The 27,617-nt window shown below is 41.4% G+C and overlaps 1 protein-coding gene across 2 annotated transcripts in view; it reads right to left on the bottom strand.

Moving 5' to 3' along the window:
- Positions 1-27,617, bottom strand: part of LOC142157724 (maternal DNA replication licensing factor mcm6) — a 140,601-nt gene that overhangs the window by 48,925 nt on the left and 64,059 nt on the right. The window contains exons 6-11 of one of the 2 annotated variants that reach the window (XM_075211297.1): positions 23,432-23,577; positions 23,115-23,265; positions 21,295-21,436; positions 4,432-4,573; positions 2,075-2,182; positions 130-285 (exon numbers count right to left, since the gene is read on the bottom strand). In XM_075211297.1, the coding sequence (XP_075067398.1) occupies positions 130-285; positions 2,075-2,182; positions 4,432-4,573; positions 21,295-21,436; positions 23,115-23,265; positions 23,432-23,577 (845 nt within the window). The remainder of the gene's footprint in view (positions 1-129; positions 286-2,074; positions 2,183-4,431; positions 4,574-21,294; positions 21,437-23,114; positions 23,266-23,431; positions 23,578-27,617) is intronic. The other variant, XM_075211298.1, reaches the window with a different exon arrangement.

Genomic DNA, 27,617 nt, shown 5'->3' with positions numbered 1-27,617 from the left:
ATATATATATATATATATATATAATTTTTTGAGTATATTCACTACTAACACATCACTCAAAAAGAAGGGGGGAAAGTATTCCTGAAGCGAATATAAATATATCTTAAGAAAAACCCCAAAAAAAACTACCTCATTGCATTCATCCACTAAAATGAAGAAAAGGTCAAATCTGGACATTATTGGAGCTGAAAGATTTATATTATGCTTCAATGATTTTGATCGTTCATATCTTCCACCAACAGGATTCGCCGCTGCCAAGATGGAAGTGCGGGCGTTTAATGTGGCCTTGGAACAAACACATGCAAAATGTCAGTAAATATTCTGGAAACAGACTTGCATAATTTCTCATAGGTTACTAGTACTAGTTGCAGCACTATGTGAATTATACATATAAAGCCTATACAAACACCATGATGGAATGTGTAAGTGAAGTGAACATTAGCATTGCTTTTGCAAATCAATAGTTTTTGACAAGGAAAAACTACTTATATATAGCATAACCATGAAATTCTTATACTTAGACATAAAATTATAAACTACTCAGATTTCGAATGCACTAGAATAAAAAACATACAAAGTCACTTGCTTTCCGAAAAAAAATTTGAAAATACAGAAAAATTCTTATTAAAATTATTGTACTGAATACTGACATTTCAACACAAAGTCCCGCCTGAGCCACGTGTGATGTGTACCAGTAATAATTTAGTGCCCTAACATCCTGCGGAGTCTCATTACGAGGCATCAGTGGGACAATCCAATGCAAAGTTCTTTTGGAGCCTTGAATGATGCGTGCGTTTAGAGATATTCCAGTAAATATCACTGACTTTTGATCAGCAATGTTTTAGTGCCCTAACACCCTGCGAAGGCTCATCACACAAGAATCCAACTAACATAGTTATTGAATTCATCCTAAAGTGTGATAATATATGACTATGGAACTGCATCAAAAAAGTTGCCACTAAGCATCTCAGTAAAAACCATACTTATGTATATATTATATACTAGAATATAGTACATATCAGTGCTCAAAGTGTGCCTGTATGAGACAGTATGTTATACCAGCACTTCTAAACTGGCACCATTCTCTGCAATCTGGTAACAGTTTCCAGTTCTGCTCTGAGGGGGGTGGTTGCTGCGAGTAAGAGAGGGACAGGGAAGCAGATGGTGCAGGGGTTTAGCGAGAGAGATAGGGGAGCAGGTGGTGCAGGGGGATATGTGAGAGACAGGGGAGCAGATGGTGCAGGTGCATAGATAAAAGAAAGTGTAAAAGGAAAAAGGTTAAAAATGGTAATGTCAGGGAATGCATAGAGGGGACAAGTGTTAACGAAAATATAAATGTTCTAGCCGTCATACTCCATTCACTTATATTTTCCATACCCCCACTTATAAATTTCCACTTTGACCACTGGTAAATAAACTAAGGGGCTTGTCCACTTTTCAAAAGGTGCTTTTAAACATTTTTCCCCACCTTACTTGAATAGTGGTGGCTCTTTCACATGACTAATACACGTGGCAAGCAGAGAGATGACGATTGATTTAAACAGAAGAAAAAAAAAGTGGAGTTGCAGAACAATGACTGATCTTTTTGTGGCAGTCTCTGGTATCTTTGATTTAGAAATTTAGGTTTAAATATTCTGTATAAAATAAGTTTGATTCATTTGTCCACAAATTTGTCTATAGTCCCCCGAAAACATCTCATTCAAGGGCAGTTATACGCAAACCATAGTAATCTGGCTTGAAATATATTTGTCTTCCCTGGACAGCTCAGGGTACTTTGAGAAAGAGACACAAAAAAAATTAAAGTAATCATAGGTACATGGAAGGAGCAGGGATATTGCAGGTGCCCCGAATCCCTCACATAGTCCAGGCATCCTGATTAAGATATGAATAAAAGCTACTGCACTGCGATTTCTGGTAATATACAAGCGCCAACTAATTGTTCCAACACACGATGGCTTCGATACTGCATGGGTTATTGCAACCAATCCTTCTAATCTCCAGTCCCTGGAGACCATTCTAAAGGTGAATAGTAACTTGTAATTTTATGATTAATGAAGTGTTGTAGAGATCCTACCTTCACCCCTGCTTTTGTGATTGATATGGTTTGTTGTTCCATTGCTTCATGAATAGCAACTTGATCTTTCAGATCCATCTTGTCAAATTCATCAATGCAGCAGACCCCCTACAAAGGAAGGGGAAAAAACAGCTCCAGTGATCAAAGAAACATTTTTGTGACCTCTGAACCCCATGTCGGTAACAAAAGTGGGCAACCAGACTCTTGTGAAAGCTGTGAATGCATAGTGAATTAAAAAGTATATCAGCACAACATTGTTATTTTTCTTGAGATATTGCAACAGATTCTGACTTAATGTTGCATGAGTGATTACACTGGATGCACTGCAGGTGGAGCTGTTCCTAAATGGGTTATACATAGTGGGCCAGAGTCATTAAGGAGAGCAAAGCATAAAAAAGGAGTATCATTTGCACCTGGGCAAAACCATGTTGCATTGGAAGGGGAGGTAAATTTAAAATGTGGGGACAGATTTATAGTTGGGGTAGGACATGTCCTAGATCAACTTTAAATTTCAGTGTAATAATAAAGCTAGCAAGTATTTGTGTGCTAGATGAAAAAACAGCCAGTATTTAACTTATGTGCAAAATAATAAACTAATTTGCACCCCTTGCATTGTAACATGGTTTGTCCCAGAGAACATTTACTCCTTTTTTGCCTTAATGACTCAGGCCCAGTATCTTCTAGTTTCCTCATGTTGAGTTACATGCAAGATGTTTTATGCCAGTAGGAGTATATAACTGCACAGTTTAATATAAAGCGGTTATTCGATAAAAAGAACTTCCTTATGGTCATTGTACGAAAGAAGCGCAATCTGCAACAATTTTATTATAATGGATATATTTTAATATATATCTATTTCTTACATATTTTCTCACCAAGAGGCAATCATTTTTGTTTGGCTCCCTGCTAGTAAATCAGTTAGCCCAGCCTGGATAGACCAGATGCTAGTATTTGTAATTAGAAAGGCCTCATGTTCTGGGTTGCCCAAAATAGTGCCAGGCCGGAGAGTAATGGAATAAGTGTTCTGAGGACTCTATGCATTTAACAGTCCTGCATTGTTACCTAACCACCACTGAACTGTGGGGGAGTAGGCTTGGAGGCTTTTTAGTGCTGGGGCTGATTGTGTTTAGTAAATAAGGCCACTTGTTCCACTATATTAAACACAAAGTGTATTCAAAAGGCCAAACCTCAATGTATTTTGTTGTGATATATTACTGTATTTAAGTCTACTATCAACAAGAATATGTAGTTTTTACACATTATTCCAACAATGCATGTAAGTAGGAATGATGCACAAAACATAATACAATATATGACCAAATAAATATATAAATTTGAATGATTAGAGTATAGATCAATCCAAGATCTGACAATTACTAATATAATCTCTCAAGTCAGCATGAGTCGCATTTACGTTAACACACCTTTACTGTACTCTACCAATTTTAGCGGCTTGGAGCTTTATGAGATTGCAAAGTGAGAGAATTTGAGTCACAATTGTTTTGTTTTCAGACTAGGAGCAATCATTGCATGCATACATATGTTCTTTAAAACTGTGCACATGAAATAGCGGAGCAACTTATTTGTAAGGCAATAGGTTTGAATAAAAAGGTAATTGAGTGGGAGGAAAAGAGGGCAAATATTTCATCTTTATTTGTGGGATCAAGGGAAGGTACAAGAAATGAGTTAAACAGGTTGTTGCTTGGAGAAGAGGATACCATTTCACACAGTGGTGGAAGCAGTTTTGTATGCCATACTACCATATCTACTACTGCCTGCATTGTTAAATCATCAATTCCATTCACTTAGATTTTCCATACCACTACTCTTATCCTGATTAAAAGCTTGCCTCTCCCGTCTCAAAAACGTGCAATTGCTCAGTTAGTGAAAAATCACTTAAAATTGCTACTGTTTGCATTAATACGCAATGCAATAATTTAACAGTTTAAAAAAAAAAAAAATCATTAAATTTGTGCCAACCAGTAAAAATGACATTTTCTAACTTGTACTAGAAAATGCAGAATCAAACATTTGTTTCAGCACTTTATGCACATTGCATCATGTTACTACAGAATTTGGATTAAATTTGGATTATTGAATAACACATTCAATCTTGAACTGCTAAAAGAAAGTGTCACTCATAACTGTAAAACATATCAATAAAACTACAATGTAATTCATTACCTTTTATGTCAAGGTCATACCTTATTTTCCACTCGTAAATAATAAAACACACCTTGTCCATTGTGCTAGAACTATTCGTCAAATTGCTTGATAATTTAGTTTATAGAATGAAAAAAAAATAATTAGCAAAGAGTACACGTAAAAATAAAATGTGTAATTTTGGAATTATGTACATTATCTGCAAGCATTAACGCTCCTGCTTCTATCACAAACTCATGTGATTCTTCATCCTTTACAACAGCAGCAGTTAAACCTGCAGCACTGCTAGCTTTTCCACTAGTGTACACTGCTCGTGGGCTGAATTCTTCAACGTGTCTGCAATGGAAACACACATTGTAAGGTGTGAGAAATTTATAACAAATATACAATACAAATTGTGTAGCCACAACAAAAAAGGCAGTTTTTAAGGTGTACACATTTTATGTATCATTTCACATGATTTTATTATAATTTTTAACTATTGAAATTAGAGTAAAAATATGGGTACTGCTTTTGAAATGTAAAATTTTAGCTGCATTTCACACTAAGAGCTCTATTCAATCGGAGAAAAGCCCCATCTCCGTAAAAAAAAACAACAACTTGTTTTCACCAAATATAGGGCTTTTTTATGCTTTACCTAAAACATTTTTTCAACTGGCAAGTCATTGAAAATTAGAGAATTACACTCACGTTAATTTCCTTTCCTTGAAATACTCCATGGCAGCTCTCACAATGGGTTAATACCCTACTCAGCTGAGTTGTAAACAGGATCAATTTTCACCACCTGGTGGGTATACAAGGTGGCTTCTCCCTCCTGGGGGTAAATGTATGAACCTCCGGATTCTTTAACTCCGGCGAGTTCAGAGTCTTCAGCGCTTAAATTTAAAGCGGCGCTGCCTTGTAAAGGGAAACTTCCCTTTACAAGGCAGTGCCGCTTTAAATTTAAGCGCTGAAGACGCTGAACTTGCCGGAGTTAAAAAATCCGGAGGTTCATACATTTACCCCCTGGTGTCTTTAGTAACTTCCCGAGATATCTTTCTACATTCACTATAGAACACAGGTGGAAGACATAGGGCTGCCATGGAGTATTCCAAGGAAAGCAAAATTAACATGAGTATAATTCTCTAATTTTCCTTTTCCTACTCCATGGCAGCCATCACAATGGGATATACCAAAGCAGAAAGGAATAGTGGGGTGAGAAATAAATAGTCAACACAGACAACACCCAAAAGTATATTTATTTAAGTAGTTTGTTGGAGGACTTTCCATCCAAACAGTGCATCAGCAGAGACTGATACATCCAGTAAATAATGTTTAGAAAAAGTATGCATTGATGACCACCCGGCTGCCTTGCATATGTCCGTTGCAGATGTCTGGACCTTGTGTGCCCAGGAGGTAGCTGCCACCCACTTATAATACACCTTCAGCAGATCAGATACTTCACACCCGTTCCCCCTGTAAGCCTGTGTAATTGCTTCCTTGATCCACCTTGCAAACGCGAGTCTGGAAGGAGCACATCCACTGCAAGACCACTCTGGAAGCACAAATAGTTGCTTTCTCTTTCTGAGACACTGATAGATATATATATATATATATATAATCTCTGACAACATCCGAAGTATTGGGCAGCACAGTGGCTTAGTGGTTAGCACTTGGGCTTCGCAGCACTGGGGCCATGAGTTCGATTCCCGACCATGGCCTTATCTGTGTGGAGTTTGTATATTCTCCCTGTGTTTACGTGGGTTTCCTCCGGGTGCTCCGGTTTCCTCCCACACTCCAAAAACATACTGGTAGGTTAATTGGCTGCTATCAAAAATTGACCTTAGTCTCTACCTGTCTGTCTGTATGTATATGTCTATGTGTGTGTCTATATTAGGGAATTTAGACTAAGCTCCAATGGGGCAGGGACTGATGTGAATGAGTTCTCTGTACAGCGCTGTGGAATTAGTGGCGCTATATAAATAAATTATGATGTTGATGATGAAGTATGAAGCCGTTTTTCTTCTTCATTAGTTGGGTGTGCACAGAGTGATGGTAGGACTAACTCTTGCTTGATGTGAAAGGAAGAGACCACTTTTGGTAGATAACCTGGGTTACTTCTTAAAACCACTTTGTCTGAGAAAGTATTCTTCACATCATAGACTATGTATGTCTACCACTCGACGAGCCGAAGTGATTGCTACTAGAAATAGTACTTTTAGAGTGAGCCACTTGAGAGAAATGCTCTGTAATTTTTCGAATGGACCATCAGTTAAAGCATCCAGAACTGTATTAAGACCTCAGGGGACTCGGAACAGTTTTGTGCTCAGCTGTAACCTCTTTACTGCTTGGAGAACTGTACGATAAGCTTTCGTGATGCCAGCTTTGTATCAAGCAGAATGCTAAGAGCAGATATCTGTACCTTCAATGTGGAGGGAGCTAGTACCTTAGCAAAGCCATCTTTCAGGAACTCCAAGACCACCGGACCACTGGCTGTCATGGGTTTACTTGTCCTGTCCTTTACCCAAAAAATGAATATTTCCCAGATCCTGTAGTAAACTGCAGACGAGTTCTTTTTCCTTGAATGAACTAATATGCCAACCACTTTGTCCGAAACACCTTTGAGTCTTAAGAGTGGCCGATCAGTCGCCAGGCCATCAAATGAAGGAAGTCTGGATCTGAATGCTGAACTGGGCCCTGATATATGGGCATTCTCCTCGCTACAGGTGACCAGGAGCGACGAAGCAAACATGCGAAAACTTCCATCAACTCAGCCTCTTCCTTCTTTATCTTCCTCAGTAGGTGAAAGGATTGGGAAAGGAGGGAACACGTACCCTAGATTGGAGTCCCGTGCTATCAAAAGAGTGTATATCCCAAGAGCCTTGCTGTCCTTGTTGCGGGAGTAGAACTGGGGTTTCTTCGTATTGTCCCACGTTGCCATAAGATATATTTCGGGAATCCTGATCTTTTGAATTATTAGCTGAAAAACTGCCCAGTGTAATGACTCCTGGATATACTTGGTGCCTGCTTAGGTAGTCTGCCAGGACATTGTCCTTGCCCACCACATGGAGGGCTGAGTGTGATTTCAGGTTCCTTTCTGCCCATCCCATTAGGGTGGTCACTTCTGTTGTCATTGCTCTGCTTTTGGTACCGCCTTGTTTGTTTGTAAAGGTTACTACCGTTTTGTTGTCAAAGAATATTCTCAGATGCTTGTACCGTAGACAGGCATTAAAGTATCTGACTGCATGTATGACTACACTCATTTCTAGGATGTTCCCCTGGAGAGGTCTCTCCTCAATCAGCCAGGTGCCCTGCTTAATCATTGTGCCCATGTGAGCTCTCCAGCCCATGGAACGGGCATTCGTTGTGACAACTGTCCACCCTGACTCAGAGAGCCACACCCTAATCTCTTAGGCCCGGATGCCGTCACCAATTGACGGATCATCTTGCCTTCTTTGGAAGGTTGAGCATAAAATCTAGTGATCCTACAGTCTGATTCCATTTGACATAAAGACGATTAGCCGTACCACTTGCTAGCCTTTGCCTCATATTATCCAGCTTCTCACCAAACAGAAAATTGCCTTCAAATGGAAGAGTTACCAGACTGCTTTTTGATTGTCTGCCATCCATGGAGGTAGCCAAAGAGCGCTTCTTGCTACCTCCGCCAAAGACATGCTACTGGGAAAAAAGGAAAGATTATCTAAAGAAGCTTCACACAAAAAAAAAATCATTGCTCTTATTCATAAGTTCTAGGGATTTCAACAGATACAAGCTGCTGATTTTCTCCTCAATATCTGTATGTATGGTGCTAGCCCACAGTCTAAGGGTTCTGGCTACTGAGGCCATAGCTACCCCTGATTTTAGAGTGATCCCAGAGGAGAAGAGTAATCTTTTGAAAGGGCTTTCCATTCTCCTGACCATGTCGTCTCTCAATGGACCTCCATCATCATGATTTTTGCCGACAGACCGGCTGTGGCTGAATCTACTTTAAGCACAGCGCAGCATTTTAATACATCCTCATTTTGAAAGGGACACATCCTATTTAACCTTTTCATATTAAAGGTAACTTTTATCCCAGGTTTGCCATTCTTTACAAAATTAATTCCTTTATAGCCTTATGGGTATTGAACAGCCTGCTTGATGATCTAGAAATAGTGCATCCTGTGGTCTAGCGAGAGTTGGTACATCTTCATTACCCAACAACTTATTTATGTGTTTCAGGATAACATTCATTGTGTCCAAATTAAAAGTCCTAGGATCTTCCTCAATTTCACCCTCACTATCAAATATGGAATCTACATCCCATATTGAACTGCCGGACTTGCTGGGTAACTCGTTCTCAATGTCCTTCTGTCTTGGGGCTCTACCCCTCTGTCCCCTGTTTTTGGGGCAGACTATCCTGCATTGCTCTCATCATCCATAAGAAGAATTGTTTAAATTTCTCTGGAGGTTGGGGATCCTTCAAAGTTATGAGGGGGATATATGCACACAGTCCCAACATAATATTTAAATAACTTGACATCACAGGCTGTACAGACAATTGTTAGCCTTGCTTGATCTTTTTCTTGCACAGGTTCCATATGGGTACAAAACAAATCCTAGAAAATACTAAAGTACTCAACTACCTAAAGCTAATTTAAATAAAACACCCCTGCTAAGGTCTTACCTTGGGGTGCCCTTTAGCTTTTTTTGGGTGGGCTCCTGGTCCATTTGTGCATGTATATCCTTTCTAGAGTCCTGAGGTATGCATGCAGCGGATAAAAAAAAAAAAAAAGCCCCTCGCTATGGGCATTAGCTGTTTAGAAGGCGTTCCAGCCGTGACATCATTTTTGCGAGTCCACTATGCAGCTAGTATTTCAGTGTAGAAAAACCATACTTGTCCCCCATAAAAGGGAATCTAAATCTTTTCACAGGAACCGGACAGCCATCTCCTTATTCACAGCTCCATTACTACTCCTCGATTCAAAGGAGGTGGGACTCTGACCATCAGACTTCAGCACTGTACAGGTCCCGCTACTCCTACTTCACCTGTAATCAGAGAAGCATCCAAGTAAAAGCCAGATCTAGACACAGGTTAGCCCTGAAACCAAACTACACTGCCCAACACAGACAAAAACAAAAAAAAAAGAAAAGACCAGGATGGAGGGGAGCCACCTTATAAACCCTCCAGGTGAAGAAAATGGTTCCCGTCTACAACTCAGCTGAGGAGGTTATTAACCCATTGTAAGGGCTGCCATAGAGTAGGTAAAGGAAATTAAATTTTATCATCTATTAAACTTTTGGTATTTTTGTTACTTAGGAGAATTGAAAGCCAAAGTCTGGGCTTAAAATTCCTCTGTGCACCGATGAACTGGCTAGCCCATCAGACATGTGCATCTTGTGAGTTGAGAACTACATTTTAGATCACATGGTGACAAAGAAATTAATATGAGGACACAATATTTTCCCTGCTTACAAAAGCTGTACACAGGGACAGGCTGGGTTGTGTTACAGGGGGGCATCTGCCCCCAGTATGTTCCCATAGTGAACTACCTTGGGCTGGGTCCCTGGGACACCTGCATTTTTTTCCCTTTAAAATAGACTGCAGAGTCAAGTCTTGCCTCCTGGGCTAAAGTTTGCCAGCCTCCCCTGGCTGTACAAGAAAGTATTTTGAAGCAAACTTGGCATCTTGCAAGAGAGAGAGGTGGAGATCAGTGAGAAGGACATCTTGAAGAAAAATCAAAAGTAGACAATCATGTACAATAGTAGTCAAAGCTTGAACCACAGTAGGCTCACACCACAAAATTAACTTTTTTACAAATTTCATAATAGACCTCTAAATAATTTTTCTTTTCTTGCCTCTAGAAATGGGTCAATCATAATCTATAAAATGTCTTTATTTTTAAACAGTGACCATTCAATCTCTATGCTATCAAAGATAGCTTTTCTAAATTTGGATGAAGAATTGGACCTTGGTGTAGGAGACCTGGCTGAAGAGTTCAAGGACACAGTTGCTCCCAGATTATTTCCCAAACTACTACAAACCACAGGCAGTATGGCCAGAATGGAAAAATTGCCAAGACTTGCCTTTTTCTTTTTGGATCTTTTTCAGGGTATGAGCAATTTGAGAAAAATGGAGAGAAGACATTCCCTAATTGAAAGGTCCATGGAATTCTGTTTCTGTAAGTTTGTGGTGATAGAAAATCTGGGCATTTTTCCAATCTAATTTATCTTGATTATGTCTACTTGAGGGAGGTCACACTTCTGGATGAAGTTTTCTTCAGCTGATACAACCACCTATAACATTCTGATTTCCTACCACATGAATTGATAAGATAGACTACATGTTTGCCTCTAACCATGACAAGACTTTTGTTTGATCACTTATGAAGGCAATTATAGTCCCCTTGTCAGAGAATATGCTAAGACACTTTTGCTGAGAGGATGCAGGCACTGAATTGCATTCCAAACTGCCTTTCCAGAACATTTCTGTGTAACCTTGTGCTATTTTTAACTAGAGATGAGCGCACTCGGATTTTGTGAATCCGAGCCCACCCGAACCTTTCCGATCCGAGTCGGATCCGAGACAGATCCGGGTATTGGCGCCAAATGAAAACTTGAAACAGAGGCTGAGAGTCATAATCCCGCTGTCGGATCTCGCGATACTCGGATCCTATAAATTCCCCGCTAGTCGCCGCCATCTTCACTCAGGCATTGATCAGGGTAAAGGGAGGGTGTGTTAGGTGGTCCTCTGTCCTGGTAGATCTCGTGCTGTGCTGTGTTCTGCAGTATCAGTCCAGTGGTGCTGTGTGCTGTGCTTCTAAGGGCATAGTTATGTCCCCATTATTCCCAAGTGTTTAAAAAATTTAAAAAAAGTTATAAAAAAAATACCAAAAAATAATTTAAAAAAAAAATTAATTACAACAAAATTTGCAAAACCAATCCTGCAGTATAAGTCCATTGGTACAGTCTGCAATATTACCAGGTTCACACATTCTGCAGTATCTTGTGCTACATATAATGGAGACCAAAAATTTGGAGGATAAAGTAGGGAAAGATCAAGACCCACTTCCTCCTAATGCTGAAGCTGCTGCCACTAGTCATGACATAGACGATGAAATGCCATCAATGTCGTCTTCCAAGCCCGATGCCCAATCTCCTAGTACATGGCATGTAAAATCCAAAAAGCCCAAATTCCCAAAAAAAAGCAAAAAGAGAAACTTAAAATCATATGAGGAGAAACGTAAAGTTGGCAATATGCCATTTACGACACGTAGTGGCAAGGAACGGCTTAGGCCCTGGCCCGTGTTCATGACTAGTGGTCCATCTTCACCCAAGGATCTTAGCCCTCCTCCTCCTCCCCCCCCCTACAAAAAAAATTGGAGAGTTATGCTGTCAGCAACAAAACAGCAAACAACTCTTCCTTCTAAAGAGAAATTATCACAAATCCCCAAGGCGAGTCCAAGGGTGTTGGTGGTTGTCAAGCCTGACCTTCCCATCACTGTATGGGAAGAGGTGGCTCGGGAGGAGGCTATTGATGATGTAGCTGGCGCTGTGGAGGAACTTGATGATGAGGATGGTGATGTGGTTATTGTAAATGAGGCACCAGGGGGGGAAACAGCTGATGTCCATGGGATGAAAAAGCCCATCGTCATGCCTGGTCAGAAGACCAAAAAATGCACCTCTTCGGTCTGGATTTATTTTTATCCAAATCCGGACAACCAATGTATGGCCATATGTAGCTTATGTAAAGCTCAAATAAGCAGGGGTAAGGATCTTGCCCACCTAGGGACATCCTCCCTTATACATCACCTGAATAGCCTTCATAGTTCAGTGGTTAGTTCAGGAACTGGGGCTAGGACCGTCATCGGTACAGGGAGACCTAAATCCCGTGGTCTAGTTGGATACACACCAGCAACACCCTCCTCGTCAACTTCCTCCACGATCTCCATCAGATTCAGTCCTGCAGCCCAAGTCAGCAGCCAGACTGAGTCCTCTCCAATACGGGATTCACCGAGGAATACTGCCACTGCTGCTGTTGGTCGGTCATCTTCCCAGATGGGAAGTCGTAAGACCGCTAAGTCTTTCACAAAACAATTGACCGTCCAACAGTTGTTTGCCATGACCACAAAATACGATAGTAGTCACCCTATTGCAAAGCGTATAACTGCGGCTGTAACTGCAATGTTGGTGTTAGACGTGCGCCCAGTGTCCGCCATCAGTGGAGTGGGATTTAGAGGATTGATGGAGGTATTGTGTCCCCGGTATCAAATCCTGTCGAGATTCCACTTCACTAGGCAGGCGATACCAAAAATGTACAGAGAAGTACGATCAAGTGTCCTCAGTGCTCTGAAAAATGCGGTTGTACCCACTGTCCACTTAACCACGGACATGTGGACAAGTGGTTCTGGGCAAACGAAGGACTATATGACTGTGACAGCCCACTGGGTATATGCATCGCCTTCCGCAGCAACAGCAACAGCTGTATCAGTAGCAGCATCTACAAAATGGCTGCTCGTGCAAAGGCAGGCAACATTGTGTATTACAGGCTTTAATAAGAGGCACAACGCTGACAACATATTCAAGAAACTGAGGGAAATTATCTTCCAGTGGCTTACCCCACTTAGACTCTCATGGGGATTTGTGGTGTCAGACAATGCCAGTAACATTGTGCGGGCATTAAATATGGGCAATTTCCAGCACGTCCCATGTTTTGCCCACACCATTAATTTGGTGGTGCAGCATTACCTCAAGAGTGACAGGGGTGTGCAGGAGATGCTTGCGGTGGTGCGCAAAATTGCTGGACACTTTCGGCATTCAGCCAGTGCCTACCGCAGACTAGAGGCACATCAAAAAAGCATGAACCTGCCCTGCCATCACCTCAAACAAGAGGTTGTGACGCGCTGGAACTCCACCCTCTATATGCTGCAGAGGATGGAGGAGCAGCAAAAGGCCATTCAGGCCTACACAGCCACCTACGACATAGGCAAAGGAGTGGGGATGCGCCTGAGTCAAGCGCAGTGGAGACTGATTTCCGTGTTGTGCAAGGTTCTCCAGCCTTTTGAACTTGCCACACGAGAAGTCAGTTCTGACACTGCCAGCTTGAGTCAGGTCATTCCCCTGATCAGGTTGTTGCAGAAGCAGCTGGAGAAAGTGAGGGAGGAGCTGGTAAAGCATTGCGATCCAACAAAGCATGTAGCTCTTGTGGATGAAACCCTTCGTACGCTTTGCCAGGATCCGAGGGTGGTCACTCTTTTAAAGTCAGAGGAATACATTCTGGCCACCGTGCTCAATCCTCGGTTTAAAGCGTATGTTGTGTCTCTGTTTCCGGCGGACACAAGTCTACAGCGGTGCAAAGACCTTCTGGTCAGGAGATTGCTCAGTTTTCCTAAAAGAGCCGCTGGCGGGGATGCTGATAACATCTGGTCCGGACTGAAGGACCTGCCAACCATTGCAGACATGTCTACTGTCGCTGCATTGGATGCTGTCACAATTGAAAAAATGGTGGAGGATTATTTTGCTGACACCATCCAAATAGACATGTCAGACAGTCCATATTGTTACTGGCAGGAAAAAAAGGCAGTTTGGAAGCCCCTGTACAAACTGGCTCTATTTTACATGAGTTGTCCCCCCTCCAGTGTGTACTCGGAAAGAGTTTTTAGTGCAGCGGGGAACCTGGTCAGTGAGCGGCGAAGGAGGTTGCTTCCTCACAACGTTGAAAAAATGATGTTTATAAAAATGAATAATCAATTCCTCAATGAAATACAGCACTGCCCTCCAGATAGTACAGAGGGACCTGTGGTTGTGGAGTCCAGCGGGGACGAATTGATAATGTGTGAGGAGGAGGAAGTACACACTGTAGGAGGAGAGGAATCAGAGGTTGAGGATGAGGACGACATCTTTCCTCAGTAGAGCCTGTTTAGTTTGTACAGGGAGAGATGAATTGTTATTTTGGTGTGGGGGCCCAAACAAACCAATCATTTCAACCACAGTTGTTTGGTAGGCCCTGTCGCTGAAATGATTGGTTTGTTAAAGTGTGCATGTCCTATTTCAACAACATAAGAGTGGGTGGGAGGGCCCAAGGACAATTCCATCTTGCAACTATTTTTTTGGCATTATGTGACCAGCAGTCGTTTGCCATGTTCAAAAAGTAAAAGAAAATGTCAACAAATTACAAAAATTCAATCAAAAGTTAAATGCCCTGTCATTATTTAAAACAAGAGGGTTTGACGTGCTAGAATTAGTGTAGTGTTAATATGTTATAAACACTACACTTGGAACTTGGGGGAGGTATTGTGGGCCAGGTATCAAATTTAGTACCGGGGCCACCCCACTACACAGTCCAGAATTTTTTTTTGGGAAATTCAGATCCTTGGAGGGTTTTTTTATTAATTATATTGTGGTGACCACTCCTCTATGCAGTCCAGATACATTTATTGGTGCGAATCATACAAGTTCAGGATTTTTAAATTATATTGTGGTGACCCACTCCTCTACGCAGTCCAGATACATTTATTGGTGCGAATGCGAATCATACAAGTTCAGGGTTTTTAAATTATATTGTGGTGACCCACTCTTCTACGCAGTCCAGATACATTTATTGGTGCGAATCATACAAGTTCAGGGTTTTTAAATTATATTGTTGTGACCCACTCCTCTACGCAGTCCAGATACATTTATTGGTGCGATTAAGACCAGTTGATGGTTTTCTTATTATATATATTGTGGTGACCCACTCCTCTACGCAGTCCAGGTACATTATTGGTGCGAATCATACAAGTTGAATGGTTTTCTTATTATATATATTGTGGTGACCCACTCCTCTACGCAGTCCAGGTACATTTTTTGGTGCGATTAAGACCAGTTGATGGTTTTCTTATTATATTGTGGGGACCACTCCACTACGCAGTCCAGAAAGATACCTCGTTGCAACGTTTTGGACTAATGACTATATTGTGAGGTGTTCAGAATACACTGTAAATTAGTGGAAATGCTTGTTATTGAATGTTATTGAGGTTAATAATAGCATAGGAGTGAAAATAAGCCCAAAAACTTGATTTTTGAACTTTTTATGCTTTTTTTAAAAAAAAATCTGAATCCAAAACCTTAAATCCGAACCAAAACCTTTCGGCAGGTGTTTCGCTAAAACAAATCCGAACCCAAAACATTGCGGAAATCCGAATCCAAAACACAAAACACGAGACACCAAAAGTCGCCGGTGCACATCTCTATTTTTAACAGGTGAGGAGCCCCCCCTCCCCCAGCCTGTGGTACTGGAGTCTGTTTCATTATCCAATATGATTCCAAAGACACTCTTCGCTCTCTTTTTAGACTGTGACTGTACTTGAGACTACCTAGGGGTTCTTGTTAATCAGAGGTATGATCCAGAGAGATTTGTTTGCAATCTCACTGAGTTGGTAAGTCTAACTCGATGTTGCACATGTCACCTTGCACAAGGGAGGATTCTTATGGTAGAGGAAAGTATTCCTAGAAAATTAAATTTTTGCAACAAGATCCAGTCTTTGGCTTGTCTACTACATCTCTAATTTGGTAGACATGCTTTGTTCTGTACTGTACAGGGTCTACTTGGTCTTTCAGAAAATGTATTTGCAGAGATGACACAAGATGACTCTTTGCCTCGTTTATGATCCAACCGAGTTCCTGCAGAAAAGCCATTAATTGAGCTATCCTGAATCGAACAATTTGTGCAGAGTTCCACAACATAGTGGTCTTTCAGACAAGACCTGTTTCTGTAATTTTGCCACCAGTGTAGTTAAGGACCTTCGGGATGTTACTACGTCAAAGGAAAGACAGAAACTGGAAGTGCTGTCCCAGGAAACAGAACCTGAAAAATCTCTGGTGATGAACTGCAACATAAATATGAAAGAAAGAATCCTGAAAATCTATGGATGTGAGAAAATGGGATGTAGTTGAAAACTCTGCAGTGAATAATGTCTACATGTTCAGAAGGTCGACACAGTTAAAATGTGTATGGGGTTGTAAAAGGGACAGTTAAAACATTAACAAAACAAAGTCACTAGATTTAACCAACCCTACTGCTGGTAGCCTAAAATCATGGGGTCCCCCGAATTTACTATAACCAGCACTAGTCCTAGGCTGGTGGCACTATAACATGAAAATCCACCGCATGGGGTCCCCCTGTCATAATCCCAAACCAGCCCAACTATGATCAGCACAGAGATGGATAACCTAGGAAGATTGGGTTTGCAAAAAAAAAAAAAACTTACCCCCTAGGTTTACCCAGCCACATGCTGATAGCACTATATCTCTTCACACATCACTGAATAGTGGGTGTAGGGTAATAATTTGATAGTAAAAGTAATTTTGTCTCTTGTGCACTACAGGTGCCAGCATACCCATTGCTGTCAGGGCATACAGGTACATGTGCTAGCATGCCCTGTCACCCAGGACCCAATGGGACCTGTAATGCACCAGGAAAAATGTAAATAAAAGCAGACACCAGGGTATACATTTTAAATGAAATAATAACACCCCTACACTACGCTTATTTACCCTCTTTATGCAAAGTTTTGTCACAGGCTCCACAGATTCATTATTGCTAGTCTTCATTCTCTTTCCATCAAAACAGGCTATACAAGATTACAGGGAGGGAAGAGTAATACTAACAGCTAACTACCTAAATATCCATAAACAAATGGCCTCTAACTTAGGGGCTTAACTTGTACAGTTGCTCTTGGTTGTTTGGGAGTGGACTTGGGCTTTATCTTGTCAGCAAATTTATGGCTGCTCTGCTCAGACTTTCCCACTGTGGTAGCCAACAATGTTTCTTCAGGTAAAAGGGACTGCAATCTAACAGTTCTGAGGTCCTCTTCTGCTAGGTTCTCCATTTTGGTGTTTTTTAACCCTGGACGCATTGTGTGCATATGCACACAGGTCCCTTTCAGAACTCATCCACCATCTTCAAATCAAACTCAAAGTTTCATGCTTCACACCTGTCCAAGCAGCCAGCCCTGTTTCTTGGTTTACACTGCCAGAGGTAAGGCACTGGGAACCCAGAAGTAGGTGAGACCCTATGTATACAGAAAACAAACTACTACCTATCCTCTCCATCATCAGCATGAGAAATTTAAGACACCGGGGGAGAGGAGGAGCTGTACTTTATACTTCATGGTGGCATTTCTATTTTCTTGTCTCTATATCTAGTAGGGACTAGCTTATTGTGATCCCTGCCATGGAGGTTTAAAGAGGAAACACAGATTTTGAGAAGTTGACCAATACTCATGATCAAGAAGTTACAATGCTATCATGTCATTATGTTAGACTACCATCTATGTTTGAAAATCATGGAAGTGGATCAGGAAAAGAAAGGGCAACAAATGATTGATTAGAAGTACTGCAGACTTGCGATAAAATACATACAATACAACTGACAAAATCTATTTCACACCATTTTCTGGGGTTATGCACAAAGTGAATCCTTTTACTACATAACCAGGCACTGGAATATACATTATGCATAATTATTGTTTAATACTGTAGTGTGTATCATTGCCTAAAAGGTACAGAGTTTACACAACATTTATAGCCAGTATCAGGTGGGATTAGGCCTTTTCTTTTAATAAAATTAGCCCTTACTATCTGCTTGCAACAGGAGGGCAGCCCTGCTGACAGGAGCAGGAGACTATTAACTTGGATATACAAATGGTGTCAGTGGAGTGAGATGCACAAAGCAATAGTGGTGCAGGAGAGAAGCTGGAACTTGTTTGGTATTTTAACAGAATAATAGAGTTATCTGAGCTGGTTTGTGCATAGTATTTCTAACTTGTAGCTGTCATATAGAATAAACCCATACTTGCCAACTTTTCCTCGTTGGCTTCAGGGAGTTCCCAGAGGAGGTGGGTGTGCAGGGGCGGGGCTTGATGAACTGCATAATTCTGGCCCCGCCCCCTAAACCATTGTCACACTTTTTGCCAATTACAGCAGGGGGTGGGGCTAAGATGACGCAATATTTGCAGCATTAAGCCCCCCCCCCGTCACTTATCTGTTTCGGGGGTGAGAACCGGGAGGTTGCCCTGTTGTCCCGGGAGCCCTCCCAGAAATGCGGGAGTCTCCCGGATATTCCGGGAGTGTAGGCAACTATGCGTTAAACAAAAGCAGCTAATGAATCTCTAGAGACTGAAATGTCTTTTACATTTCTGTCTCCATTACTGAAGTCATGTTGTCTTACCTGTCATTCTTTGATTAAATCTTGGTCTCCATGAAAATGGCCACTTTCGAAGGCATCAATACATGGACATAGGACACAGTTTCTGAACTGTCTCATCCTGCCACAGATGGCGAAGCCAACCACGTCTTGTACTCAGGGCCGCTATCAGGGGGATACAGAGGGTACTCTTGTACCGAGCCTGGGCTCACCAGAGAGCCCGGCGGCACACACTTACTAGGGGGCCCGCTGTCCTCCAGTCCCGGCGTCTCCGCTGTTCTCTTCAGCCTGGCTGTGATGGTGACAGCCAGGCTGAAGACAGCAGCAGAGACACTGGGACTGGAGAACAGCGGGCTCCCTGGTAAGGAAAAATGCAGAATGCGATTGCTGTGGCGGAGCAACCAATCCCCTGCGATCATATGATCTTTCTGTGACAGCCAGGCAGCTGTCAATCGTGATCACAGGGGAATCATTGCTCCGTCTCTGCGATCATGTGATCCCCCCTTTCTCCTGTCGGTGAGCGATGGTGTGGGGGGACCTGAAGTCACACTAATGTTCCCGCCGTTGCTGAAGGAGCAGCAGCTTCAACATCTTGGTAAGTATATTTTAAAGAAATGTTACGGTCACCTTTTTTTTTTTCTTATTTTTCTGTTTATTTCAACTTATTATTAAAAAACATATTAAATGTTACTGGAGTTGGTGAGGCGGTACATGGGGGGAGTGTTTCATGGCGGGGGGGTTGAGTCATCGGGGGGCTCTGCCTGCTTCATTTGTACTGGGCCCCACAATTTCTGATAGTGGACCTTCTTGTACTGGCTCAGCATCAGGGAGAATGCTAGATTCTTCAGGGAGTGAGGGAGATCATCCCTATTTCAGGGAGTCTCCCTGACATTCAGGAAGAGTTGGCAAGGATTAATGAACCTTGACAAAGAGTACACAAAATGTACTTGTACTGTGTATATACATTTGACTCCAGACAATAAATATGAAAACAAAAACACACTGTGGGCCTGATTCAATAAGGAAAATAAAGTAAAAAAAATTGTAACTTTGATCCTTGGCAAAACCATGTTGCAATGCAAGGGGAGCAAATGAGTTTATTATTTTGCACACAAGTTAAATACTGGCTATTTTTTCATGTTTTTTCAAGTATTTGACAGCTTTATTTTTACACAGACATTAAAAGTTGATCTAGTACATGCGCTACCTCAATTATAAATCTGTCCTCACTTTTTAAATCTACCTCCCCCTCCAATACAACATGGTTTTGCGAAAGTTCAAAGTTTATTTATTTTTATCTTTACTTTCCTTAATGAATCAGGCCCACATTTTATATATTTTTAACTTAATAGTTAAAATTTCAATAGACAACTACCTGTTTTTTTTTTTTAATCAGAAGGACTTGCCAAATATTTTTTTTTAAAAAAAAAAAGTTATGCCAGCACCAGACAGCCTAATGCTACCTACACATTACCACTATTGGAATTGTGTCACGCGAACAGTATTACCTTATTGATCAAATGGTTTAGGACACCAGGATTTGCTCATATGGCACATTATTAATATTGTTGATTTGTAAGGCATTACAGAGCTCTGCAGTGTCAGACAGTGGAGAAAACATGACATCAAACAGGGACAAGCAAGCTATGAAAAAAAGTAACTAAGGGTGAAAATTTAATTGGATTTGGGAAGTTAATAGAAACCAGTGTAGGGATTTGCAAAATGGTGCAGCAGATGTGAAGTGGCCACAGCGGAGGATCTTGGTCACTGAAGTGCATGAAAATGGAAATGGTACCTAGGGAAAGGAAGAATTACATAATGAGGGGTTGTTTTAAATCCCTGCCTTCAAGCTGCTTTCTCTATTGAAACATCCTTCTCGTGAAATGGTTTGCATTAGACAGAAGCGATCATTAGCTCATGAACAACCCCCTGGATCATGTTATAATACTTCACAAGGTGGGTAAAGAGGCAAGTTGTCCCCACCTTCCTTTTGTTAGTCATCCTATTGCATTGGTCCTCTGAATAGTGTACAAGCGACTACAAAATCCCCAGACATGCAACCTAAATAATCAGTAGATATTGTCTGCTGCATGTGAAGTGGTTGCACGGGAGTAGGAGTATAAAGAGGTTTCTTATTATTTCTGGATTTACATCCGTCACTGCCCTGCTTCTAGTCTAGATACTAGCAACAGTTGAAGAAATCCCTGAATGTTTAGCATGCAGTAGTTCTTGTACTCTGCAGGAATTAACCAGGAGGTACAAACTCAATCTCCTTTTCTGGTATAAAAAAATAAATAAAAAAAATGGGTGGGTGGGATTTTACCAAGTTTACTGACAAGCTGAAACTGATCTTCCAATTATATTAGCTACAGCACAAACCTTCATAATGAGAAGAGAGAGTGCTGGGCAATAACAATTTTATATTTAGTGATTGTTTAATATGATATTTCCTTCCTATGCACAGATTTTGATTGCTATAGTAATGATTACGATGCTGTCAAAAAACCATAAATGTGCTTAATTTTTTTACATCCTTAAGAAAAGAGTGCTGCAAATTTACAATACATCTCTATAATCCAACCTAATAATGAATCAAAATAGACTGAATGATGGTACATTCCACATCAACACAATGTTAGCAAAATAGGCTTTTAATTCTTTTGTATGTTATCTTGTGTATACCAAGTTATTGCACATTTAATAAAAAACAGTTAACTGTTGATGACTGAATATTGCAAGTGGGTCTGAAGTGTGCTATTCTTGTACTATTACACCATGAACACCCATTTGCCTTTCAATTCGTGCGACTTAGATTTTTTCCCCCACAGATTATGAATAGGAGGCAAATACTAAAAAAGTAGGACTATAAGCAAAAACTCACATCTTAAAATAAAAAAAATCCTAAAATTCTTACTTTAGAAACTGACTTTTAGATGTACTTGGATCTCCAATAATACAAACATTTATATCTCCTCTCAAAGAAGTACCTTCCATGGTTGTTTTAGGCACACCTCCAAACAACATTAGCAGAACGCCTCTTTTAATTTCATCATTACCTAGAAGGCAACACCAAAATGAAATAAATAAAAAAAAAGTTTCATAATATAAGATTTTAAATACTACTAAAAATGAAGTCTCCTTATGGAAGGAAATATTGTATTTTTCCAGAGGGTAATACTTGATGCAAAAACAAAATTAAAAAATAGCAATCAATTTCATGTATCTTCCATAACATCTGTGTTAACCACAACATTATAGGACAACATGAACTATAGATATTTTCTCAGTGTAGAAATTAATTTGCATCAGAGTTTACCACGTATTATCAATACCTTAACCCCATACCATCATTCAGAACAGAAAACAGCACTATTGAATTTTCTAAAACAGAAATGGACTATCCTGGCCAATGGTTTTATCAGTTAAGACACACAAGTTCAATTACAAACATGTAGATTTAAGTCAAAATAAAAATGAAACAAAGAAAGTCCATACAATATTCAAAATAGAGATAAGTGAACTGGATCAAATATTAATATGGCACAACAGTTTTGTGTGGTATTTAATGGCATCAAACGTAAGAAACTCTATCGGCACAATATACAGGCATTGAACACAGAAGAGGAAAAAGGTTTTCATACAGATTTAAAAGATTATGTAGAACACAATAAATAAATTAAAGAGGCCTCAAATTGGAAAGCCCCACATCTCTTCAATATTCTGTAATAGACTTTAGATCAGTAAAATGAACAGTCCTCACTTGTTCCAGTCTAAGAGAATTTAGACTTTATGCTGAGCTGACAGAGAGAATGTAAGTGAAAAAACATTCGATGTAAATTGCTGTATAATATGTTGGTGCTCCATAAAGGATAATCATGTATTAAAAATTTTAATGTCCATTTGAAAACGCAGTACAAATCCAATATACATGTAATCCTGTCGCCCTGTGACACAACACACCCAATATATTTAGGACAGAGGAGTACATCATACCTGCCAACTTTCTTCAGCTCCCTTCCGGGAGCCAGCCAGTGGAGGGGGGTGTGAGGGGGCGGGGCGACCAAAATTGCGTCATTTTGGCACCGCCCCCTGTGACGTCATGACGCAAACATGTCATTTGACAGCGGGGGCGGGGCCAAATGCAGCGATTCACTGGAATTGCTGCGTTTGGGATCTAATTCTGCCCACTTCACTAGGAAGTGGGGCACTTCCTAGTGAAGTGGGCAGAATTCGGGAGATTGCCACACTCGCCCAGGAGTCCGGGAGACTCTCGCAAAATGCGGGAGTCTCCCGGACATTCCGGGAGAGTTGGCAAGTACGGAGTACATTTTATGCAAGAATATTGGAACATTGCACCATCTCTTATAGGTGGTACCCTAGATAAACATGCATCTTTTAGGTTGAGTGACAAATGCATTTATGGTTTTTCCCACAATGAAACAAACATTGGCTTTGTGATAAGGCCCACTAAAGCCTGAAAAATATTACATGATATGTAGATATATGGCAGATATGTAATGTATATTGTGTATTGTTTAGTCTACTGTAGCTATTAGTAAAAGATACCCATGTTGAATTAACTAATATTTTACGTTTTATAGCCCTCTAGTGTTGTGGAAGTTGACAGGCTTTAGCTCTAATGCTGAAAACTGGCATTTATTTTTTGTGTCATACAATGAGCAAAACAAATAGTTTTTGCAAGAAAATAATTTTCTTTAATAATACTATACTTACCATGTATTGTGGGAAACAGGCTTGTGCATAAGTTGTAATAAAGATTTTTGTCTTGGCTCATTTCAAATACCTTTTCCCATTCTTGAACAGTCATTTGATTCTTTATACTCTCAGCAGTTTGATCTTCCTCTCTTAAGTCTTTGCCTCCAAACTGAAAAGCAACAAAACCAACCAACAGCTTACTAGGATTTAATGCTTAACATTTATTAGGAACAAAAAAAACAAAAAACATTTAACAGTACACAAATTAATATTAAACAAAGTTGAAAGTGTGGTTATCATGACAATTTTTTATTCAAATGGTCTGAAGTGCTTACCCGTGGATTTGTAGCACCCACATAACATGCTAAAAATGCCAATCTATATGACAAATCTCTCACTCCCAAAGCTTTTAGACCCTGAACTCCTTCAGCATTAAATCCTTCACCACCTGCTACTTTGGCTCCAGTCTCCATCCGTGCATCTAAAAGTAACAAATAAAAATTAAAAAACAAATTAAACAGTTTCCTTGGTGTGCAAACAAGAAGACCAGCAATTAGGGATGGAAGTATATATGGAAGAAAAAGACTCACTAGTTATGTGAAAGATAAAAATCAAATGGTCCTAATCACTAAACTGGTTAATTAAGGTTTCTACTGAATTTTAGTGGCACTAAATTCTTGAGTCCTGTCGAGGTTACAATACCATCAGAGGTTTAAATATAAAAGATGAATTGCTGTGCTATTAGGTTTCACTACAGTACAAATCTCACCTTATTATTCCTCTACCAGTGCCAGTCCTGCTACATAGGAGGGGGTGTCATATTCAGTCAGGTCTCAGTCACAGAATAGCTCCAACTAAAGTCCTCCTGATCTACAAACTACTAACACAAATAGCCTATATGGAGAATGGCTTACCCACCTTCAAACTTTTACTCACTATTCAATCCCACATGACCTCTACTCATGCATTGACTATTCTGTGATAGAACACTCAAAAAATTAAAAAGGTGTCAAAGTCTCCCATATATCCTGGACTGACCATAGAGTGGTTGAGCTGAAACTTACCAATGCTCACCCTATACACAGTCAACTCCACCGGCACCTCAATGAGATGCTCTTACTCAAACAGCATGTTTTAGAAATTACTCAAGAGATCAAGGACTACAGAGTGAAAAACCACCACACCGCAGATCCAACAATCCATCCAGTGGGAAATCCACAAAGCTACATTGCGAGGCGCCTTTATTATTAAGGAAAGCGTTCAACCCTGTCAAGAACCAAAAGGTTCCCAAAAACTCACTTGCTTTTAAATACTCCCTCATACGAGCCAGCTAAACCAAATCCTCTCCACAAAAAGCCACTAAAACACTCCTGTACCAGAAATATAAAAATGGGGACAAAGCAGACCATTTTTTGCCCAAAAGGTAAAAGGCAAGCACACACAATATAGATTCAGATCACTCAACTTTTACACTAACATATAATCTAAAAAAACATGGTCCAACCATTCAGAGACTATTACACAAGACTATACAACCTACCATCTGAAACTGTAGAGCCACAATAGCGTAAACATAAAATAAGATGCAGAATAAGTGATATTAAATAATCAGCCCCAGACAAATTCATCCAAACAGATTAAAAGAAATTCATAGGGGTCCTGGTTGCCTTGCTTTTTGGTCTATTTAATTTGATGCTACAGAGTGAAATTTATGATGGAGCTACCAACAGAGCAAAAGTAGTAGTTATTCCCAAGCCAGGCTATGACTAAATGGACACAGACAGTTATAGACCAATCTCATTTGACAACGTAGATTTAAAAATAATCCTTAAAATCTTAGTGGACAGACTGGGATTGGTCATGACCTCACTACTGTAATTCACTGCGACTGTGGTTTATTCCCAATAGACAAGTCTTAGACAACAGTAGCAGGGTTATCACCTTAGTTCATGTGGATAACTGCAAATCACTGTCGATACTGGTGGTGACCATTGATGCACAAAAAGCCTTTGACAGAGTGGCTTGGTCCTTCATTTAATAAACCTTGGTGAACATCGCATCACAGGAGCCTTCTGTAAAGGTGTTGCTGTACTATACCACAATCTGTCTGTCCCTGACGTAGCCAATGGTTTTTCACCTCAATCCACGTGCAGACAAGAAACGTCATGAGTCTAGGCTGCCCTTTGTCCCCATTAATATTTGTATTGGTCATGGAACCACTTGCTGCTCATGGGCCCCGAGTCATTAAGGAGAGTAAACCATAGCAAAGTACCACCTTTGCACCTGGACAAAACCATGTTGTGTTGGAGAGTGGAGGTAAATTTAAAATGTTGCGGTAGATTTATATTTGGGCCAAAGTGTGCGCCGCGGCTCCCAGGGGTGCCGCGGCGCTGTCACTGGGGTGCCGCGGGCCAGCCCTAGAAAAAAAGCAAACCGAAACTTACCAATCCGCGCGGCGTTAGGACCCTGCAGCCTCCTCTCTCCCACAGCTGTCACTGAATATTGACGTCAGTGACAGCTGCGCGAGAGAGGAGGCTGCAGGGTCCTAGCGCCGCGCGGATTGGTAAGTTTCTGTTTGCTTTCTTTTTTTCTATAGCCGGCGTGGGGCAGAGCGGGAGAGAGAGCAGAGGAGGAGCGCAGAGGAGAGGGACAGATGGCATTGGAGGAGGGCAGATGGCAGAGGAGGGGGACAGAGTGCAGAGGAGGGGGACAGAGGAGGGGGACAGTTGGCATTGGAGGAGGGGAGGACAGTTGGCATTGGAGGAGGGGAGGACAGTTGGCATTGGAGGAGGGGAGGACAGTTGGCATTGGAGGAGGGGAGGGCAGTTGGCATTGGAGGAGGGCAGGGCAGAGGGCAGAGGAGGAGGGCAGGGCAGAGGGCAGAGGAGGAGGGGAGAGCGGGCAGAGGAGGAGGGGAGAGCGGGCAGAGGAGGGCGACAGCGTGAGAGCGGGCAGAGGAGGGCGACAGCGTGAGAGCGGGCAGAGGAGGGCGACAGCGTGAGAGCGGGCAGAGGAGGGCGACAGCGTGAGAGCGGGCAGAGGAGGGCGACAGCGTGAGAGAGGGCAGAGGAGGGCGACAGCGTGAGAGAGGGCAGAGGAGGGCGACAGCGTGAGAGAGGGCAGAGGAGGGCGACAGCGTGAGAAAGGGCAGAGGAGGGCGACAGCGTGAGAGAGGGCAGAGGGGGCAACGTGAGAGAGGGCAGTGTGCCTGGAGGCAGAGGGGGCAGTGTGCCTGGAGGCAGAGGGGGCAGTGTGCCTGGAGGCAGAGGGGGCAGTGTGCCTGGAGGCAGAGGGGGCAGTGTGCCTGGAGGCAGAGGGGGCAGTGTGCCTGGAGGCAGAGGGGGCAGTGTGCCTGGAGGCAGAGGGGGCAGTGTGCCTGGATGCAGAGGGGGCAGTGTGCCTGGATGCAGAGGGGGCAGTGTGCCTGGATGCAGAGGGGCATTTTTGCATACAACTAAATAAGTATTTGTCGTGACCTAAATACTTATTAAAATTTTTTGACCCAACTACTTCTAAAACACGACTGCTCAGTAATTATTTTGGAGGGGTGCCTTGAAAAAATTTGGAGACTCTAAGGGTGCCGCGAACTGCAAAAGTTTGGGAACCACTGGGCTAGGGCATGTCCTAGATCAACTTTAAATTTCAGTGTAAAAATAAAGCTATCAAGTATTTGTGTGCAACATGAAAAGACAGTCAGTATTTATCCTGCAAAGTAATAAACTAATTTGCACCACTTGCATTGTACATGGTTTGACCCAGAGAACATTTACTCCATTTTTTTACTTACTCTCCTTAATGACTCAGGCCCCATATGCACAATAAGATCAATATTTCAGGTGTAACAGCTTGTCCCCCAAGAACACACCTTTTATGCCAGTGACACATTCCTCACTATCGTCCATGTCACACTCCCCAACATTCTTAAACAAATACAAACGTATGGTGAGCTTTTAAACTACACTAGCTAAAACCCAATAATAACCTACACTGGCAGAGTCTAAAAATAAAGTACCTGGGAGCATATTCATCAGTCTTAAAATCAATTGTAAACTGCCAATTTTCCCTGGCTAACATACTCAATCAAATGAAACTGAACATTCTGGAACAAAACCCATTTTGTCTTTTATTTGGTTGCATAGTGGGCATCAAAATGAGCATCCACCCCAGAGCTGCTAAAGTATTACCATGCAGCTCAAATAGCCCTTTAAATTCTCTGTCACACACTCCCTCACCAAAGGAATTGGATGACCATTTAGGCAGATCTCCTAAACCTGTTCTCCCAACTTTGGGTTAAGCCTTAAAGCCAAAACCGTAGAGTAAAAAGTCAACCCCTACTGTAAAGTTCTTAATCTGTGATGGCTGCACCTGACCATACCAAATGCAATCATTCTATCCCCTCTTAGTCCCCTTATGGAATTTTTCCTGATTTTTTTCCTGAATTTACTGAGCTCTGTTCATAATTTTCACTGTTTGTGACCCTGTAGGCGCAGGAGAGGACAAAGCTCAAAACTAAATCTAGCC

The sequence above is a fragment of the Mixophyes fleayi genome, chromosome 5 (genome assembly GCF_038048845.1).
Source record: "Mixophyes fleayi isolate aMixFle1 chromosome 5, aMixFle1.hap1, whole genome shotgun sequence".
NCBI classification, from domain to species: Eukaryota; Metazoa; Chordata; class Amphibia; order Anura; family Limnodynastidae; genus Mixophyes; species Mixophyes fleayi.
The sequence above is the reverse complement of the archived record's forward strand: the minus strand, read 5'-3'. Positions and strand labels throughout refer to the sequence as shown.